This window comes from Thecamonas trahens (genome assembly GCF_000142905.1).
Source record: "Thecamonas trahens ATCC 50062 unplaced genomic scaffold supercont1.24, whole genome shotgun sequence".
Taxonomy (NCBI): domain Eukaryota; order Apusomonadida; family Apusomonadidae; genus Thecamonas; species Thecamonas trahens.
In genome coordinates, this window is record NW_013657656.1 from 224517 (window position 1) to 243879 (window position 19363).

Genomic DNA, 19363 nt, shown 5'->3' on the forward strand with positions numbered 1-19363 from the left:
TGACGCCCATCCTCCCCGAACAATCCAAATCCCGCGCGTGCAGGTCAGACTCATTATATTCACGACAGACTATATTTAATTTGGTAGAGGGGGGCGAGTGCTGGGCGACAAGCAGAGCGAGAGAGTGAGCGACCTCGCGACCACAAGCCCCGAGAGTGGCCCCCCCCCCCACTACTATTACCCCCCCCCCACACACAGCACTTTTCTTCTTCCCTTCCCCCCTCCCCCCCCCCCCCCCCCCCCCTCGTCCCTATCATGCGGTTCATTTCCCGCCCAACACCCGCGGCTCCACTCTGCCTTGACGGCTACACGGTGTTCATGGTACGCTCTCCTCCTCCTCCTCCTCCTCCTCCCCCTCCTCCCTCTCGCTCACCCCACCCCTCCACACACACACACACACTCACACACACTCTCTCACACAAACTCAAAACACACACACACACAGCCATCGCTCTCTATCGGCAACGTGGGCCAGCTGACGGCAGACATCCTCGTGGCATCGCTCGACATGCGGCTGGTCGGCTCGCTCGACACCGATCTGGTCGTTCCTGTTGTGGGCGCAGACCCGTACCACGCACCGGCGGCATCGGCTGCTGCCGCTGCTGCTGTTGCAGCGACAGCATCAGCTTCTGCGACGCCGGACGCACCCACGCTGGACGATGTGACAGGAATGGCGTCAGCGCTGGACGTGTATGTGGCCGATGAAGCCCGGGTGGCAGTCATCCAACAGCGGGCGCCGCTGATCAAGGGCAAGCGCGCTATCTTTGCTACTCGGCTTGTTGGCTGGCTCTCCAAGGCACAGGCAACGGCGCTGGTTTGGCTCCACTCGGCCGACGCGGCGCTGCGACTGGAGGCTGAGATCGACGATCCGATCCAGCTCCGGTACCAGGCCTCCGAGCCTTTCGGCGTGGCGTCAGGCGCGGCTCTCGCGGCCCTGACCGACGCTGGTGTCTCCCAACTCACCCGTGATCCCGAGGTTCTTCCGCTTGACGCTGTGCCGACCATTGATCCGGCAACCGTCCGCGACGAGGTCACGCCCTCGCGCTCGGGCCTGCATGGGCTCTCTGCGCGGGTTTACGACGCCGCGGTCGCGACAGAGCTCCCGGTTCTTGTTGTCCAGGCCTTTGCCGCCGAGGGCGACAACATCCGCGACGCCCTTAACATGGCCTCGCTCCTGCACCAGGCGTTTAACTTCCCGCTCACGACCAGCCAGTGGACGGTCCCGCCGTCGTGGGCGCTGCTGTTTGGCGGTCACATGACCGATCCGACTCTGTTCATGTAGTATCTTTCGTGTGCATGCCGGTACAAAGGGATAAACTGCATAGCAAGCTCGACTCAGGCAAAAGCCTCCAGCTCACCGGCCGACAAGTCACCGAGATCGTCGTCAACTGCCGAGAGCGGAGTGCCCGGCGACGGAAGCGAGGCCCGCCGCGTCGTCGGCACCGCCAGCAGTGTGTCGGCCATCGACTGCAGCGAGATGCCGAGGTCGTCAAAGAGCTCCGCCACAATCGCCATGTTCTGCGCAATCGTCGCCGCGTCCAGCGTCGGTAGTCCTAGCACGTCCGAAGTATGGTCGGAGAGCACGATGCGGTCGGTGTCGAGGAGCGAGTGCGAGCCGGTCTTGCGGCCGAGCCGGAGCCGCCCGGTGTTGTGCGACTGCATGAGCTCGAGCGACTCGTTCAGCTCGCGTGGGTGCGGCGGGAGGCCACCCGGCAGCCGTAGATGGCCGCCCCCTGCCCCGGCTCCAGGCCACCCATCACCGCCACCCCCACCGCCGCCACCACCACCGCCTGAGCTCCCACCGCGCGATCCGTGGCCGAGCTCCGAGTTGCGCCGCGCAAGCAGCCGGCGCGCACGCTCACTCCGGGCCGAACCCCCGCCCGAGTCAATGCCCGAGTCGACACCGTCGGCCGAGAGCTCACCGGGCCGGCGCGCCGGTAGACCTGCGCCGAGCGGCGGGTACCGGGCCTCGGATGCCAAGGCATCAACCGACGGCACCGACGCGAGCAGAAGCGAGCTCGATGAGCGGGCCAGATCTGATGTCGACGCCTGCGATGAGCGCGGCACATAGTCCGGGCTTCCGGTCAGCTGGGTAAAGACAAGCCTGAGGGCAAGCGCTGAGTTCGAGGTGCATTCTTGGAGGAGGAACCGCCGGAGCCGCGGCGGCTGCCCAGGAAGGGCGCCGGACCAACCAATAGCCTCGGCGAGATCGATGTCCACAAGGCCCAGCTTCTTTCGCTGCCGCCCGCCCTTCAGCTCTTGATGCACCGTCAGCCTGAGCACCTGCGAGTTGAGCGGCTCGGAGAGGTCGCGCGAGGTGAGCGTCGTCACAAACTCAAAGACCTCGCCGTACTCGACCCGGTAAGAGTCGATGCGGACCGGCTCGGTCGAGCCCGACGCCGACCGCGAGCCGCCGATCACCTTCCATCCGACAAGGATTGTGGCGTTGATGAGTGGGACGTCGTTGAGCGAGTCAATTCGCAGCTCCACGTCAAACCGATACTGGCGCTTCTTGCGCTTGCCACCCCCGCTCGCGGCTCCCACCATGGCCACCTCCATCTCCGACACCCGATCCTTGGCCTTGGTCTTGGTCTTGGCCTTGCGCCTCTCTTTGACCTTCTTCTCCTCCTTGATCTTGGCCTTTGACTTGTCTTTCTTGACCTTGACCTTCTTGACCTTGACCTTCTTGACTTTGACCTTCTTGACCACTTCAGCAGAGCGAGGGGAGTCTCCGGCCAGCGGAGCGGGTTCCGGCTGCATGTGCACACCTTCAGGCACAGCCTCAGGCTCCACCGCTTCTGCAGCAGGATCGAGGTCTCCCACGACCGGATCGACCTCGCCTCTGGCACCCACAATCCCGACTAGCGGAGCCTCTACAGTTGCAGCGACAGCAACACGATCGAGTTCCCACCCCACCCGATCCAGACGCCGTCACATCGGGTTCGGGCTCGGCGGCCACCGTCACAACCATGTCCTCTGCCACAGCCTCCTCCTTTCCTTTGCCCTTGCCCTTGTCCTTCTCCTTACGCACTCGCTTGACCTTCTTCTTCTTCACCCGAACCCGCCTCGGCGACACACCTTCGACAGCCGCCTCCTGGCTCTCGTCCGCCCCACCTCCACGACGACCGCCACCTTCACCGCGGCCGCTGCCACCGCTGCCGCCACTGCCACCGCTGCCACCACTACCGCTACTACTTCCTCCGACATCACCTCGTCTGCGGAACCACGGCATGGCACGCCAACGTCCACGCCAACGTCCACGCCCACGCTCACCGTCGTAGTCGAGCGTGCCTCCCTCCCCTTCCCTCCCCCGTTCCCTGTCGCCGTGCCGAAGCCGGCCACCCAGCAGCAGCCGGCAGCCGTCAGCTGGAAGCCGGTCAACCAAGCCTGTGACCGTGACTCCTCCCAACTCTCCTCTCCCCCCTTCCCCCTCCCTCCCCCCCCCCCCCCCCCCCCCCTCCACGCCGCCAATGGGCAATGTCTCGTCGCTGGCCTTCGCCAAGCACAAGCGCAAGTTCACCACCACCACGTACTTGGAGGACGTGCCGGTGTACGAGTTCGTGACGGCGCTCAACAACAACGGGAGGTTCTTCAAGACGCTCCACTGCACACATGCTGAAGGCCATGTCGTCCTCAAGGTCTTTGCCAAGCGTGGCAGCCTCACTGAGCTCTCGCCCTTTGAGGTCATTGTTAAGGAGCCGTTCTACCGCATCTCGCCAGAGACCGCCCCCAACCTGCTCGCCTTCTCCGCCTTTGCTGAGACCGACAAGGCCGGCTTTATGGCCCGCCCCTACGTGTACAAGGACTTGTATGACCGCCTCTCTACCCGCCCGTTCCTAGCACACGTGGAAAAGCTGTGGATCGCCTTCCAGCTCCTCGCCGCTCTCGAGCAGATGGCCGATGTCGGCCTTGCCCACGGCGATATCAAGACCGAGAACGTTCTCGTCACCTCCTGGGGTTGGCTCTTCCTCTCTGACTTTGCCCAAGCTATCAAGCCGACTCTCATTCCGCAGGACAATCCGGTCGACTTTTCGTTCTTCTTTGACTCGTCTGGCCGCCGCGCCTGCTTTGTTGCTCCAGAACGGTTCTACGACTCGGCCACAGGCCTGCCCGACGATGTCACCGGCCCTGTTACCCAGGCCATGGATGTCTTCTCTGCCGGCTGCGTCATCGCAGAGCTCTTCCTGGAAGACACGCCGCTATTTTACCTCGCCGATCTCCTCCGCTACCGCGAGGGCAAGTTTGACCCGGCGCTCCGTCTCGCCGCGCTTGGCAACCGCCCGCTTGAAGAGCTCATCCTCTCCATGGTTGCCCTCGACCCGCTCGCCCGGCCTACGCCCTCAGTCCTCCTCGCGTCGCCGCTCTTCCCGGCCTACTTTGCCTCGGACCTCCACCCGCTGCTGGCCACCATGCCGGCCGCCAACCCCGACGACCGTCTCGCCGCGCTCGCCCACGCCTTTCCGAGCCTTTTGCAGACCATTGCAGACCTTCCCGCCCCACCGCGGCTCCCGCCGTCGCGACTGGCGGCATACTCGGGCTCGCCAGCGTCGTCGCCTAACGCTTCACTGCACTCGCCGTCTTCGACCGACCAGTCAGGCTCGCCGGCATCGGTGCCGTCCCTGCGCAGTAAGGAGCTCCCGCAGCACCTGGCAAAAGACACCACAACCGCGTTCCGCGAGCTCAAGCAGTTTATTTCGCGACTCGAGGGCTCTGCCGCCGACACGCCCGCGCTCGCCACAAGTTCAAGCCGCGCGTCAGCGACCGCGTCGACGCCCGCCATCCCCGCGCCGCGCCCGCCGACCTACCCCGCACCCATCCCTGCAGCCGTCACCTACCTCGCCCACAAGCAAGCAGTACCAGACGATGGCGCGCTCATTGTCCTCGCGCTTGTCTGCTCCTCGCTCGCCGCCGCTCGCTACCCCGTCTCGCGAGTTGCCGGCCTCGACATGCTTGCCCAGGGCGCGCTGTTCATCCGCGACGCGTTCATGCTCGAACGGACGCTGCCGTACACGCTCTCGCTCATCGGCGATCGCTCACCGGCGGTCCGCGCCGCCGTTCTCGAGGGACTCGCGCTCCAGCTACGGACGGTCCGCTCGCTGCCGCGCGCCGAGGTTAATGTCTTTGTCGAGCACATCCTGCCTGCGCTCGAGGGTCTCGAGGATGACCCGGACGTCCTGGTCCGCACCGCGCTTGCGTCGTCTCTCTCGGACATAGCCCACGCAGCGCTTCTCTTCCTCGAGCTAGGCCAGGTGTACCGGATCTCACCGCCGACGCCGTCGCCGGCCACAACGCCGCTCTCTACGCCGCGCTCGCTTCTCGCGTCAGCGCTGCTGGACGCGCCGCCCGCGGCGGCCGCGCCCATCTTTGATGCCCAACTCGACGACCTCAGTACAGCCATCAAGAGCCTCGCCATGGTACTACTGACCGATGCCCAGCCTGTTGTCCGCCGGGCGCTCCTGCCGCACTTGCCGCAGCTCGCCACTTTCTTCAACCGCTCCGGCTCGTCGGCCTTTCTCCTCTCCCACATGATCACCTACCTCAACGACCGCGACTGGCATCTCCGCGCCGAATTTTTTGAGCATGTGGTCGCGGTGGTGGCCGCCACCCGGGTGGGCACCGCCGGTGTCGAGCAGTTCCTCCTTCCGCTCCTCCACATCGGGCTTGACGACCCCGAAGAGGCCGTGGTTCACCGTGCGTGTGCATGCGTGACTGCCCTCACGCGACTGCGGCTCATCTCGCACCCGCAACTCGCGGCGCTCGCCCATCGCATTGCGCCGCTGCTGGGCCACCCAAATCCTTGGATCGGCTATGCTGCTGTTGCGGTGCTGGTTGCGGTTGGTGACCAGTTTGACAGCGTTGACGTCCACTGCGTGCTCCTCCCGCTCGCGCGGCCGTACGTCCTCCGCCCGCTTGCCGAGCTCTCCGTCGACGCGCTGCTCGAGTCGCTCCACCCACCGCTCCCGCGCGAGACGTATACGACTGCGCTTGCCGCACTCGCCGACAACACTGCCGACTTTTGCCACCTTGCCCACGCTCTCGACGCCGACCATGCCGGTGCAGCCGCAACACAGCTGGGCGGACACACTATGCCGGCTCATGCGTCGGCCGTGGTCGGCCCGGTCCTTCTCCCGCGGCTTGACCCGTGGTGGGTCCGCGAGTCGCTCGCTGCGAGCGCCCGTGAACTTGCAGGCGACGAGGCGGCTGGCGCGGCATCGCTGACCGCGGCTGCGCTCGAACCGATAGATGAGCTCTCGCTCAGCCTCCACGATGCGATGGCTGCCATTTTTGATGCAAGTCCACTCCCGCGCGAGCACCTCCCGCTGTTGTGGGCCATGCTCCCCACCTGGTCCAGCTTGCACTCAAAGGTCGCCGCGGCACCGAGGCGCCAACTGGCGAGTCTGGCCCCAGCCATGTCTCGCTCGCAGCCTTTGCGCCTGTTCGCTCGATCTCGGTCCCGATGGCTTCGGTCCGCGAAGCGTCGTCGACAAAGCTCGAGACGCTGCTGGAAGTCATGGGAAGCCAAGGCGGCGCCCCGCTCTCGTGGCTCACATCGGCGTTGTCGAGTGCTGCGGCGGTGGCAGCGGGCGGAAGCGGTGCAGGTTCAGGGCCGACTGGCTACAAACTCGACGACCTCGAGCTTGGCTCAATTTCTGAGCTCCCGTCGGAGACCGGCTTCAAGGGCTGGTCGCCGTCAGGTGTCATGGTTGCTCACCTTGCAGAGCATTCCGGGGCAGTGACCGCGCTGGCGACGGCTGACGACTCGGTCTTCTTTGCGTCGGGCTCGTCCGACGGAAGTGTCAAGATCTGGGACGCCAACGCCCTCGATGGACACCTTGCCGACCGGTCGATGGCGACGTTTACCGGGAGCGGGAGCGGGGTCACCGCCGTTTCGTTTGTCGAATCGTCGCACTCTGCAGTGGCCGGCTACGCCGACGGCTCGCTGGCTGTGGTGCGGATCGACTACGCGCCTTTACCGACACCGCCTGGAGCGCGGCGGTACATGCCGCCGACAGTAGTGCGGAGACTCGAAGGCGGCACCGGCGGCGGTGTGGTGAGCGTGTGCTCGGCGCCGGGCTCGGCGTCGACGATTGTGTTTGCGACCCGGCGCGGGATGCTTGCCGGGTGGGATATGCGCCAGCGGCGGCTGGCGTGGCAAATGCAGGTGCCGGCCGAGTACGGCCTGGTCTCGGCACTGAGCGTCGATGGATCGGGTGCGTGGATGGCAGCTGGCGGCGTGCGCGGCGTGGTCTCGCTGTGGGACCTGCGGTTCACGCTCCCGGTCTCGGCATGGGCGCTTCCGGGTAGCGAGCCGATCACCTCGCTCTCCAAGTATCCGTCTCCATGGCAGGCCTCGTGGCTGGTGGTGGGCGCAGGACGGAATAACTGCGTGTCGGTGTGGGACCTCGGTTCGGCACAGTGCACGCAAGTGTGCAGCGTGGCAAGCCCGAGCGCGGCAGCGGCAGCGCGGAGCGGATCGAGCCTGCATGGCACGTTTCTCTACGGACCACCGTCGCGGGTCGACACTGCTGTGGCAGCTGCGGCACGAGCGCGGATGCTTGCGCCCGGCGAGCGCGGACTGGAGGCCGCGGTCGACGTCGTGATTGCACCCGAGCTGGAGACTGACCATGCGACGTATGCACTGCACTCGCCGTCAAATGTTTCGTATGTGCTCGCCGGCGGCGGGCAGCGGAGCCTCAGGCTCTGGGACCTCGCCACTGGCAACGCGTCGTACACAGTGTCAGACGGGTCACGGCTCCACGGACCGTCGCCGATGTACACCACGGAGACGTCGGCAGATGGAGCGACGGCGTTTATCACAGAAGTCCATGGCGCGGCCGGCGGCGGTCGGGCCAGTGTCAGCTCTGCGCCGGCCAGCTCGTCAGGCCTCAGCCGCGAGCGGGCGGGCACGACGCGAGCCGGAAAGTCTCGGGCCGGAACCGGCGACAGCGGGCGAGCACGGGCGGCGTCGACCTCCGACGCCAGCGCAGGTGTCAGCGGCGGAAACGGACATGACGCCGGCGAGGCGCACGCCACCGATGGTACAGTTGTCCGCGGCCCGCGCCCGCCGCCGGCCCATCACGCCGACACCATCCTCGCGATCACGTCTGTGGAGCGGCCGTCCAAGATGGTAGTTTCGGGCAGCCGTGACGGCGTGGTCAAGGTGTGGAAGTAAACGCTGTTGCTACACGCGGCTGCGTAAAGGTGGCAAGTGGGACAGGTGTGTTAGCGCGCGCAAGTGGAACAGAGCTGCACACCGTCGGCATCGGCGACAATCATGGGCGCCGAGTGCGGGAGGAAGGAGAAGCACGAGGCACAGAGCCACTCGACCGAGACAACGAGGCCATCGGGGAGAGCGCCGGCCTCGCCGATGCCTCCGGACTGGAGCTCATGGTCGTAGCAGGCAAGCGCCATGTGGACGACCGGGTGGTGCTCGTCCTCCAGCATGTCTGCCATGGTGAGGTTGAGCGAGAGGAAGGCAGCAAAGGCGGCCGAGGGCGACGAAGCGTGCCGGATGCCGCGGACGCGGATGCGACGGGCAAGCCATGGGTCGTACGCCTCAGTCTGCTTGGTAAACTGACCGCGCTCGATGGAAGAGCCGGCGGCGACGTCTGCGGTGATGCGGTCGACGAGAGCCTGGAGTAACATGTCTGCCGCGAGGTACTCGTGCTGACGGATGAGCGAGAAGATGAGGTGGCGGTAGACGTACTCAATGTCTTGGGTGGCGACCATTGAGTCTGCCAGCTGCGCGGAACACGCTTCCCAGGCAATGACGTCGTCTGAAATCATAGGGCCGAGCGAGTTGGCCTCGGAGCGCGCGAGGGCGGCGGCAAAGTCGGCCGGCCCGCGGATGGAGGCGAGGGCAGCTGCGTAGCGCGAGGCAACGGCGGTAATGGCCGTGTTGGAGACCACAGCAGCAGTGAGGAGCGAGAGGGCCTTGCCGTCTGTGGAGAGCGTGAGCGGGGCGAGCTCGGCCTGGAGCGCAACGGCGAAGCGCGACTTGATGGCAGCGATGGCGTCGGAGACCATGTTGATGGCGTCGGGAACCATCTCGTTGAGCGACTCTTCCTCGCCCTCGAGGCGAGTCCACTGCAGCAGGGCGTCAGTGTAGGCACCGGCGCGCGCCGAGATCATGATTTGCCCGGCGAGAGCATGGACGCGGTTGCGGACGACGAGCGGGTGGAGCTCGTGAAGCCAGCCGTCAAAAAGCTCATGAGCAACGTCAGAGGCCGAGTCTGCGAGAGCCTGGAACAGGCCGCGGGTGTCGAGGATGTCGAGGGCGCGGAGGATGAGCCAGACGACCGAGGCTGGGCGGACGCGGAAACGGGCCCAGATGACGTTGCAGTGTGCAATGGCGACCTGGACAAGGGTGACGGCAGTGTTCTCCACCTGGGCGTCGGTGAGGTTCCCGTGCTCGTCAAGAGCCTTTGCCCAGTGGTTGATCTTGAACATGCGAGCTGTGGCGTCGCCGACGGTGTACGCGTCGAGCCACGAGCCAAACTCGCCGTCAAGGACGCCACCGACCTCGTTGTTGACGCCACGGGTACAGGCGATGACGGCGTCGGCCTCGCGGCGGGTCTGCTCGCACTGCGAGAGGACAGGCGAGGCAGCCAGAGGCGTGGTCTGCATGGCCTGCTTGGCAGCCTGGGCAAGGGCCTCGGGCGCCCCAGCGCCGCCAACACGAATTCCGACGCCATCCAAGGCTGCAAGAGCCTTGCCCGAGAGGCGGGTCGTCTGCAAGGTCTTGGCCACGTAGCCCATGAGCAGCGGGCGGAGGCAAGCCGATGGCGCAGCAGGGTCTGCCGTGCCGTAGGTGGCCTCGAGGACGGAGACCACCTTGCAAAAGTACGCCACAGCGTCCTCGGGTGCACCCGTGGCCAGGACGTGGCTCAGCCTCGCCTCCCAGTCGTCCTCCAGCTGCGACCGGATGTGCACCTGCTGCGGCGAGAGTGCTGCCATCGCCATGCTCGGGTCACGGGGGGAGAGGGCGTGCGGGTCCGACGACGTCTTCCTTACCTTGCTCTCCAAGCTGCAGAGCAGAAAGTCGAGTGCCTTCCTCCCCCGCTCCAACACTCCGTCGCTCCCCTCCCTGCATGTTGAGCGTGTCCCCGGCGGCTGGCTTCCCGGGCACCTTTTTCGCCGCACCTCCGCACCCTCACCGGAACGTCACTACGGACCACTCACGCTGCTCACACCCACCACTTTGTGTGCCATCTCTTCTACTACCTGCCGCCCTCCGCCCACTTGCCGTCCATGCCCGTCTCTCTCCCGCAGCCCGCCCCTCGCTCCCGATGACCGTGATTTTGATTGACTCGGCCCCACGCGTGCGTGACGGCCATTCCACGCCGTCACACAGCCGGCGGCTTTGCTGCTTTCGGCTATGAGTGACGAACATTCCATGGAAGGCTCCCGATGATGGGACTCTGCCGTCATGGCCCACATCCATGGGAGGCTTGCCGCATCGCCATGATCAAGACTATCCCGGCAACACATGGGACATGGACTTGGAGACGGTCGCTTTCATACCGCCGCTGGCTGCGCCAGTCTTCATGACAGCTGCTTGATTGACTTGAAGCAAACGGTGCTTGGCAAGCCTTTTGCGCGGCGACTCGCCGGCTGCCGGCTGGCTCGCCGGCTGGCTCGTGCTACGGGCGATGGTCAAACCACGACCTTTTTGAGGACAGCACACCACTCGGCCCCGTTCCGCGGCCGCCAGCTCCTGCACCGCCATGACGACGACGTCGACGCAGGCGCCCGTCGGCGACTTCCTGGATGTGTCGCCTGGCGAGTATGTGGAGCTGCTTGCCGAGTTTGTCGAGGCGTATTGTCTGGCGGACATCGAGCGGCTGCTCGACGAGCCCGAGCCCGAGGTCTGCTACGGTGTGGCGGTGTCTGTGGTCGAGTTCATGCAGCACAACGTCGAGCTATGCCACATGGTGCTCGGCCACGCACTCGAGCTGCTACCGCTGTTCGACACCGCGCTGCGGGCGGTGCAGAAAAAGGTGCTGGCGCGAGCGCCGCGGTCGGCCACGGGCGTGGCGCGGAGCTTCAAGGCCAACTGCAGAGCGCGGCTGTGCTCGCTCCCGGTCTCGCCGCAGACCATCAAGAACAACCTGCCGCGGTCGTGCGACTATGGCCTGTTTGTCTCGGTCACCGGAACCATTATCCGGACCGGCATGCTCAAGTCGCTCGAGGCCGAGCGCGAGTACGAATGCTCCAAGTGCAAGACCATTGTGACGGCGGCGGCGGACCTCGAGCGGTACAACGTGATCAACAAGCCGAGCCGGTGCACCAACACCGACTGCGCCTCGACGTCGTTCACCCTCTTTTCCGAGCTCGGCCTCTGTCGCGACTACCAAGAGATCAAGCTGCAGGAGAAGATGACGTCGCTGGCGGTGGGCAAGATCCCGCGCTCGCTGGTGGTCATTCTGCAGGACGACCTGGTCGACTCGTGCAAAGCCGGCGACGACGTCACCGTCTGCGGCATTGTGCTCCGTCGGTGGAAGCGCGAGAAGGTGGACGAGCGCGCCGAGCTCGAGCTCATTGTGCTTGCCAACCACGTCCAGGTTAACAACCAGTCGCGCGAAGGCTTCACACTCTCGGACGAGATGCGGCGCGAGCTGATGGTGTTCTGGCAGAGTCATCAGGACGCGCCGCTTGTTGGGCGCAACGTCATCCTCGGCTCGATCTGTCCACAGATCTTTGGTATGTACATCATCAAGATGGCGGTGGCCATCGTGCTTGTCGGCGCCGTGCAGAGCGTCGACACCTCCGGCCTCAAGGTCCGCGGTGAGTCGCACTTGTTGCTGGTCGGCGATCCCGGGACCGGCAAGTCCCAGTTTCTCAAGTACGCTGCCAAGCTCGCGCCGCGCTCGGTCCTCACCACCGGCATCGGCTCGACCAACGCCGGCCTCACAGTAACTGCGGTCAAGGACGCCGGCGGCGAGTGGATGCTCGAGGCCGGCGCTCTGGTCCTTGCCGATGGCGGCTTTTGCTGCATTGACGAGTTTGACTCGATCCGTGCCCACGACCGCGCCACCATTCACGAGGCCATGGAGCAGCAAACGCTGTCGGTGGCCAAGGCCGGGTTGGTATGCAAGCTATCGACGAGGACCTCGGTCTTTGCCGCTTGTAATCCCAAGGGCAAGTACGATCCGACCCAGTCGCTCTCGGTCAACACCGCCATTCCCTCGCCGCTGCTCTCGCGGTTCGACCTCTGCTTTGTCCTCCTCGACGAGCAGGCCGAGGCATGGGACGCTCTCGTCTCGGCACACATTCTCAAGAACCACACCAAGCCGCGCGACGATGGCGAGCGTGACGACGACGCCGCCACCGCCGGCGGCCACTCTGGCTTGTCCGGTCGGCAGTCGCGGTCGGCGCGCGGGACCGTCGGGGCCTCGGGCCGCCCAGCCTCGATGTCGTTCTCGCTCGGTGGGCGCTCGTCACGGTCCAGCGAGGATCCGTCGCGCTCGAGCGACCCGGCGCTTCCGGCGCCCGAGGTCGATCCGTGGTCAATGGAGAAGCTGCGTGCATACATTGCCCTTGCCAAAGCGGTGTGCCACCCGCGGCTCACCGCGCCCGCCGAAGTCATCCTCAAAACGTACTACCAGCTTCAACGGCAGGCCGACTCGCGCAACGCAGCGCGGACCACGCTGCGGCTCCTCGAGTCGCTTGTCCGCCTCGCACAGGGCCACGCGCGGCTCATGTTCCGCGAACGCGTCCTCATCCAGGACGCCATTGTGGCGGTGACGCTCATGGAGGCCTCGATGCACACGTACGCACTCCTGGGTGTGACCTCAGCGCTCCATTCCGGCTTCCCTGACGATCCCGAGCTCGAGTACGGCGCGCAGCGCTCGCTCATTCTGGACAGGCTCCAGCTCGCGCACCTTGTCGACGACCCAGACGATGTGGACGACGCGCGCCAGGTCTTCTTCGAGACCTGGCTCTCGCAGCCATCGTCGCAGAGGGTCCGCCGACTCAACGGACTTGTCTCGTCGCAGGGCGGCGGCGGCGGCGCTGGGCCTGCGCGCCGCACCGCCGTCGGCCCGTCGCGATCCAAGTGGTCCAAGTACGTGACTGGCGGCGGTGGCGACGAGAGTGAGAGCGACGACTCGCAGTCGAGTTCAGGCGACGGCGGCGGCGATGACGACATCGGCCACAGCGATGTGGGCCATCGGCCGTCCACGTTCGATGACACGTCCACCACACCAGCCACCGCCGTCACTTCGGCCGCCTTTCGGCCGCCAGCCGGCATCGCGCCGCAGCTCCCGGCGCATCACGGGGACTCTGGCCCGCCACTGAGGCCGGCCACGGTCTCCTCGCCAGCGCCAGTCCAAGCATCTGGCCTGGCTGGCTCGACTATCCTGACTGGCGGCAGCGAGCCGACGCCGAGTCAGGGGCCGGTGGCGCCGAGCGTGCCGCGTCCTGAGCTCTCGGCCGGGCCCCTCGCGCCGACTGGTGCCAACGGGACCGCTGCTCATGAGCTCGACGCCGACGACGACGACGATCTGCCAACCATTCCCACCGATGACCTGCTTATTCCTGACACGCCGCCCGTGGCGGTCTCGAGCCTCTCGCTCCGGCGGCGGCCGTTCCATTGAACTCGGCGTGGCGAATGCGGGAGCGGAATGAGCGACACAGCTCTCCCCGCCCAACCAAACGGGATGGATCCCAACTCACACTACGAGCTCCCGACGTACGAGGATGCCGTGGCAGCCAACGGACCGGTGCGAGTGCGGCCCAGGCCGCCACCGACACCGCCGCCGCGGAGTGCTGTCACACCTGCCGTGCCACCGCTGCCACGACCAGGTGCGAACGGCGACGCCGAAGCCGGCCAGCCGGCGCGGCCGACCGGAATGGCGGCGTACCGGACGCAGGGCGCAGCAGGGGCGGACGAGTCGTCTGAAGTCGAGCTGCGGTCGACGGCGTGCGGGCGGTGCTGCGGCGGGTGGTACACGCGGCTCATGCTGGTGGCGCAACTGCTCATGTACGCGGCGGCGACGGGTGGGGTCATGTGGCTCGGCTATGCAACGGGCAATCCGGCGATCCCACTCTCGCTCGGTCTGGTGAGCTTTATCGTTGTCATGCCGTGTCTCTCGCTGTTCTGCTGCTACCTGCCGTGTGCGTTGGCGCTCGACGAGTCGATCGAAGCGCAGTGGGATGAGCACGAGGACCTGTACCTCGGGGCGTGCACGTTGACAGCGATGGCGCTGGCGATCGCGTGCTGTGTGGTGGCGTCGGCAGCCGGGGTGTTCTCGGCCGAGCTAGGCGCGCTATCGAATCCGGACCTGCGGTGGTCGGGCGCGGTACCTGCCGATCAGTCGCCGCAGCTGCTGGCGCTCTCGGAGAAGCGGTTCTTCTCGTTTGCGGCGATGGAGATGCCGATCTCGGTGACCGGCGTACACGTGTCTAAGCAAAAACGCAAATCGGGCGTTTTGCTCCTGCCAACGCTCGCCACGCCAATCACGGCCCCCAACGGGACCGAGGTCAACGTGTGGGCGTGCGCGTGCACCAAGCCGCGCTCGTACGGCTGCCGCCAGTTCCCGGCAGTCGATGTGACGTCGGGTGATCGGCAGGGAGCGTGGCGGAAGCCAAGCATCAACGGTGGCGTCAGAGTGACTTCCAAGAAGCTGCTGGACGTGTGCCGACGGGCAGCCGGCGACGCAGTCAACAAGCGTGGCTTCCGGGACCAGTATCAGCTCGGGCTCCCTGTCCATGAAGCGGTCTTCATCGAGTGGGCCTCCCTCCCGCGGTACCGCACAAAGCTGTACGTCATCATTTGGTCGGTGACGGCCTCGTTTGGCGGCGCCGCCCTTGTGTTTGTCCTCTGCTGGTGCGGCATCGTGGACAATTAGCTGTCGCCGGAAGCCTGCAGGTGTGCCTCGTTTTGCCCATTTTTTTTTTGTTTTTGCGGTTCGCTCGCGGTTCTGCCCTGCGTAGCTCCCGCTAGCGTGAGGCTGAAGGTGATGCGGAAGACCTCGTTGGCATAGCTCCACTTGTCCCGCTGCAAGAATGACTCGTAAGAAGGCGTCACACAAGACGCGGTCGAAAGGCAGTAGTCGCAAGGGTCGGAGCAGCAACCGCCGAGGCTCCCGGCAGCGTGACGACCGCCGCAGCCACAGCAGCTCGTCGTCTCAGCTCGATGCCGACGAGTACTCTGCATCGCCGAGCCGCAAGGGCCGAAGCAAGGGCAAGGCGAGCCGGAAGGACCGGGGCAAGGGCAAGGCGAGCCGAAAGGACCGGGGCAAGGGCAAGGCGAGCCGAAAGGACCGGGGCAAGGGCAAGGCGAGCCGCAAGGGCCGAAGCAAAGGCAAGACCAGCCGCAAAGGCCGGAGCAATAGCCACCGCCGCGGCCAGAGTCGTTCCGACGAGTACTCTGCATCGCCGAGCCGCAAAAGCAAGTCAAGCCGCAAGGGCAAGCCGAAGGGCGAGGGCAAGGGCAAGGGCAAGACGAACAGCAAGCTGTGGTCGACTCATTCTAGCGAGTCGAGCTCGAGGCCCAGCAAGCGACGCAAGTCACGGGCGGCAGCGTCATCGTCCGACTACGACGGGACGGATTCGGCCACCGCTACGCGGTACACAGTGGATTCGTGTGACTCGGACGCCGGTCCGACTTCCCTGGAGTCGTATTCGTCGGGCTCGTCGTACTCGACCCAGTGGGCGTGTTTCCGCAAGCGACGCGGGTTGCACAGTACCTCTGATGGCAAGGGCAGCACCAAGGCTGCGTGCAGCGGATGGTGCGCAGAGTGGGGCAAGTGGAGCCGGCTGCCGTGTGTGACTTGCCTCCTTGTGTTTGGGCGCTTTGCGCTTGCAGCTGTTCTCTTTGTGGCTGCGTACTACTCTGGCAACCCCGTGATTCCTCTCGTTCTCGGCATGGTCTACTTTTTGCTTTGCGACCCCTTTGTAGCGGTACTCTCAGTGATGGGGCTCACTAAGATCAATATCCTCGTCGACGATTTCGACGATCGAGAGTGGGAGATTGTGACGTGGGCAACCATTGCGGCCATTATCGCTGCCTGCTTTTTCACCTCGGCTGCAGGCGTGTTTGTGGCCGAGCTCGGCTCGCTGGACAACATGGACAACCACTGGATCGGCCCTGTGCCGGCGACACGGTCGGCACAGCTTGCTGCTCTTTCGGCCAAGCGGTTCTTTGAGTTTACCGACTACGAGATGCCGATCGCAGTGACCGGCTACCACATTTCGCACAGCTTCAAAAAGACAGGCTTGATCACGCCAGAGGAGCTGCCGGTGATGGTGACCCCGGTGACATCGCCCAACGGGACCGAAGTCAACGTGTGGGCGTGCGCGTGCGCAAAGCCGCGGTCATACGGCTGCCGGCGCTTCCCGGCTGTCGATGTGACATCGGGAGATCGACAGGCTGCATGGCGCAAGCCGCACATCCGCGGCGGGGTGCGGGTCAAGTCGCGGGCGATCGTCGACTTTTGCCAGCGCGCGGCCAACGAGGCCATCGGCAAGGACGAGTTCAAGGCGCGATACACGGTCGGAGTCGAGGCCCGGCAGGCGGTTTTTGTCGAGTGGGCCGCCTTTGACCCGTACCGCACCGAGCTCACCGTCATCATCAGCACCATCATCACTGTCACTCCAGTCTGCGTCGCCGTCTGTATCCTGGGCATGGTTGGTCTCGCCCGTTGTCTGGATTGCTCGGACTGACTGCCGACGCCAGATGCACGCCGTTAGAGTACTATGGCAAGCGATCGCGGCCAAAGACATTCTGCGTCGAGCCTTGCGTGCGTCGGACGTGGTGGACTACTTGACACGCGCGGAGGAGGGCGTTGTCAGCGGTAAAGTGCAGCTAGTGCGCTGGCTCGGCCCCGGCCACGTCCACTCCCACTCCACTCACAGCCGAGTCACCCACCGCCATGACCGAGGTCCACGTCGACAACGCGGCACCATGGTCGACCGAGCTGACGCGCGAGCTAAGCAGATGGCGGGCAAGTGTGGATGAGGAGGATGAGGCCGCGGGCCGCATGCTGCATGCGGTCGAATACGCGGCATATGCATTGTATGCCACCCAGCGGTGGCGCGGGGTGACGGCGGTGGCGCGGGCGCTGACCGAAGCCAGTGTAGCGGCAATGAGCCCGACGGTGCAGCGCGAGATCGAGGACGCTCTTGGGTGCAAGGTGGGTGATCGCGGCGAGTTGTGGATGCTGCTAGCGACCGATGTGCTCACCGACAAGGTATTCTCCATGGTGGTGATACTGGACGATGTGGCGGTGTCGGGTGGGACGCTAGCCTGGCTGGCGACCTACGCGCGAGTTCCGACCACCCACGGGCTGGTGGGCGTCGTCATGGCGCCGACGGGTTTCTTCAACACCTTTGAGATTACGGCAGGCCTCCCGAACGTGTAATTTATGGGGAAAGGGCGGGCGGAAGGAGCTACGATGGGCTGCTGACCGATGCGGCGGCCTTGGCGGCGGCCATGCCGGCCTCGATGTCAGCACGGGCCTTGGGGATGCTCGCGGTGAGGAGGCGCCGGTCGAGGGTTGCGCCGTCGATGGCGACGTTATCTTCGATGCGGACGCCAATGCCTGCAAAGGCCGGGTCGATGGCGATGCCACACTCGTCGTAGAGGAGCTGCAGCGCGTGTGCGCCAAAGTAGAGGCCAGGCTCGACGGTAAAGACCATGCCCGGGCCGAACGGGGTGTGGCGAGCCGTCGGCGTGTCGTGGGTGTCCATGCCGAGAAGGTGGCCGATCGAGTGCGGGTAGAGGACGTCGACAGCACGCTTGGCGTCGCCACGCGACTCGACGATCTTGGTCTCGACGAGGGCGTCGGTCATGGCGCGAGTCGCCATGCCGCCGAGCTTGGCGAGCGAGTCGTACTTGTCTCGCTGGGTGTCGGCGGCATCGAGGACAGCCTCCTGGACACGAGGACGGCGTCGTAGACGAGGGCCTGCGGCGCCGAAAACTTGCCGGAGATCGGGTACGTCCGGGTCACGTCGCAGGCGTAGCCGCAGTACTCGGCGCCAGCGTCGATGAGCAGCAGCTCACCGGGCTGCAGGAGGCGGTTGTTGGCGACGTAGTGCAGGATGGTGGCACGGGAGCCCGAGGCAACAACAGGCGGGTAGGCAAGGCGGTCGCCAAAGCGCGAGCGGGTGACGACCTCGAGCAGGGCGTCGACGTCGCGCTCCGAGTAGACTGTGCCTGAGCCGAGGCGCTCGGCGACGGCACCAAAGGCGAGCGAGGTGATCCGAGCGGCATTGGCCATGATCTGCAGCTCACCGTTGGACTTGAACACCCGCATGCGCTCGACAAGCGAGGTGGGATCGGCCTCGGATGCACGCGAGGCTGCGTTGCCGACAACGCTGGCGTCGCGAGTCGGGCCCTTGGCCACCAGCAGCTCACCGCCGGCGTCGATGACTGCGCGGCAGGCGTCGGCGACCGAGCTCACGGGCGCAGTGCCCGTGACGGCAAAGTAGGCGGCCGCCGCGTCAACGCCCGACCGCGGCCCGTCCCACAGCTCGCGGTCCGGATCCTTCTCGGCCACAAACAGGATGGACTCGCCCGAGGCGTGGACCATGAGCGCGGCGTGCGGCTCCTCAAAGCCGCACAGATAAAGCAAGTCCGAGTTCTGCCGGTACCGGTATGGCACGTCGTTGGACATGATGGGCACGGGCGCGGCCGGGAAGACCGCCGCCGACCGCGCCGGAAGCTTGCTCGCCAGCGCCGCCACCCGATCGGCGTACTCGGCGCGGGTAATGCACGGCGTCACCTGGTCCTCCACGCCCTCGACCTGTGGAAAGAGATGCGGATGGCTAAACGGCGTTGGTTGGCCCATCTCCATTGCCGCTGGTGGCGGAGCTGGCGGCGATGCTGATATCGATGCCGATGCCGATGAGCTATGTTGCCACCTCGGCCCGGCAGCGACAGCGCGGCAAGCAGCACGGAGAGCGGCGCCGCCGGCAGCACGAGCAGAGAAGCGCAGCGACGGCAGCATTAGATACAGAGGGTAGGATGGGTGTAAGGTGAGGGCGGGGTGGCGAGGAAGGGGAAAGGGGGCTGAGGGTGAGGTGCCGATTGAGTAGAGTTGCTCCCGTCACCACGCCGTCAGCGCAGCAGCTAGCTCACGGCAAGTCACGCCAGCAATTTGCGCGTCAGTGCCAATGGCCGACCCGACCCGCCCACGGTTGCCATTCGTCATTCCCACCACTCGCCATCGCTACACGCCGCCACCGCCTTGTCCTCGGCCACTCGGCACACTTAACCCTGTACAACACAATGAAGGTATGCAACCCCCTCCCCCCCCCTCCCTCCCCCGCACCACCCCGCACCACCCCGCACCCCACACCCCGCACATCCCCCCTCCCCTTTCCCATCTCCCTCCCCCCCCCCTCCCCCCCTCCCCCT

The 19363-nt window shown here is 65.7% G+C and overlaps 8 protein-coding genes across 8 annotated transcripts in view; 5 read left to right on the forward strand and 3 right to left on the reverse strand.

The window, feature by feature from the left end:
* Positions 1-255: 255 nt before the first annotated feature.
* On the forward strand, positions 256-1282 carry AMSG_05612 (proteasome assembly chaperone 2; the record flags this gene model as incomplete). Its single annotated transcript, XM_013902231.1, has 2 exons — positions 256-321; positions 446-1282. 2 exons carry the CDS (start codon positions 256-258, stop codon positions 1280-1282), a joined length of 903 nt encoding a protein of 300 aa, XP_013757685.1.
* AMSG_05613 (SYM-3A protein) lies at positions 1173-3207 on the reverse strand (the record flags this gene model as incomplete). Its single annotated transcript, XM_013902232.1, has 3 exons — positions 1173-2873; positions 2917-3100; positions 3133-3207. 3 exons carry the CDS (start codon positions 3205-3207, stop codon positions 1336-1338), a joined length of 1797 nt encoding a protein of 598 aa, XP_013757686.1. The 3' UTR covers positions 1173-1335.
* Positions 3208-3443: 236 nt separating this feature from the next.
* On the forward strand, positions 3444-8173 carry AMSG_05614 (VPS15 protein kinase; the record flags this gene model as incomplete). Its single annotated transcript, XM_013902233.1, has 2 exons — positions 3444-6365; positions 6398-8173. The coding sequence occupies exons 1-2, from the start codon at positions 3471-3473 to the stop codon at positions 8171-8173; spliced, it is 4671 nt and encodes a 1556-aa protein (XP_013757687.1). The 5' UTR covers positions 3444-3470.
* A 30-nt stretch (positions 8174-8203) lies between these two features.
* On the reverse strand, positions 8204-10549 carry AMSG_05615 (uncharacterized protein). The gene has a single exon (XM_013902234.1). The coding sequence runs from the start codon at positions 9961-9963 to the stop codon at positions 8224-8226; it is 1740 nt and encodes a 579-aa protein (XP_013757688.1). The 5' UTR covers positions 9964-10549; the 3' UTR covers positions 8204-8223.
* Positions 10550-10727: 178 nt separating this feature from the next.
* On the forward strand, positions 10728-13598 carry AMSG_05616 (DNA replication licensing factor MCM9; the record flags this gene model as incomplete). The annotated part of the gene is made up of 1 exon (XM_013902235.1): positions 10728-13598. The coding sequence occupies one exon, from the start codon at positions 10728-10730 to the stop codon at positions 13596-13598; it is 2871 nt and encodes a 956-aa protein (XP_013757689.1).
* Positions 13599-14581: 983 nt separating this feature from the next.
* On the forward strand, positions 14582-17366 carry AMSG_11893 (uncharacterized protein; the record flags this gene model as incomplete). Its single annotated transcript, XM_013902313.1, has 2 exons — positions 14582-16618; positions 16861-17366. The coding sequence occupies exons 1-2, from the start codon at positions 15010-15012 to the stop codon at positions 17364-17366; spliced, it is 2115 nt and encodes a 704-aa protein (XP_013757767.1). The 5' UTR covers positions 14582-15009.
* A 28-nt stretch (positions 17367-17394) lies between these two features.
* On the reverse strand, positions 17395-18800 carry AMSG_05620 (xaa-Pro aminopeptidase 3; the record flags this gene model as incomplete). Its single annotated transcript, XM_013902236.1, has 2 exons — positions 17395-17877; positions 17904-18800. 2 exons carry the CDS (start codon positions 18798-18800, stop codon positions 17395-17397), a joined length of 1380 nt encoding a protein of 459 aa, XP_013757690.1.
* Positions 18801-19234: 434 nt separating this feature from the next.
* AMSG_05621 (uncharacterized protein) overlaps positions 19235-19363 on the forward strand; it is a gene marked incomplete at its 5' end in the record, with an annotated part of 2107 nt that continues 1978 nt past the window's right edge. Inside the window, one exon of the mRNA XM_013902237.1 lies at positions 19235-19240. Coding sequence (XP_013757691.1) covers positions 19235-19240 — 6 coding nt within the window. The remainder of the gene's footprint in view (positions 19241-19363) is intronic.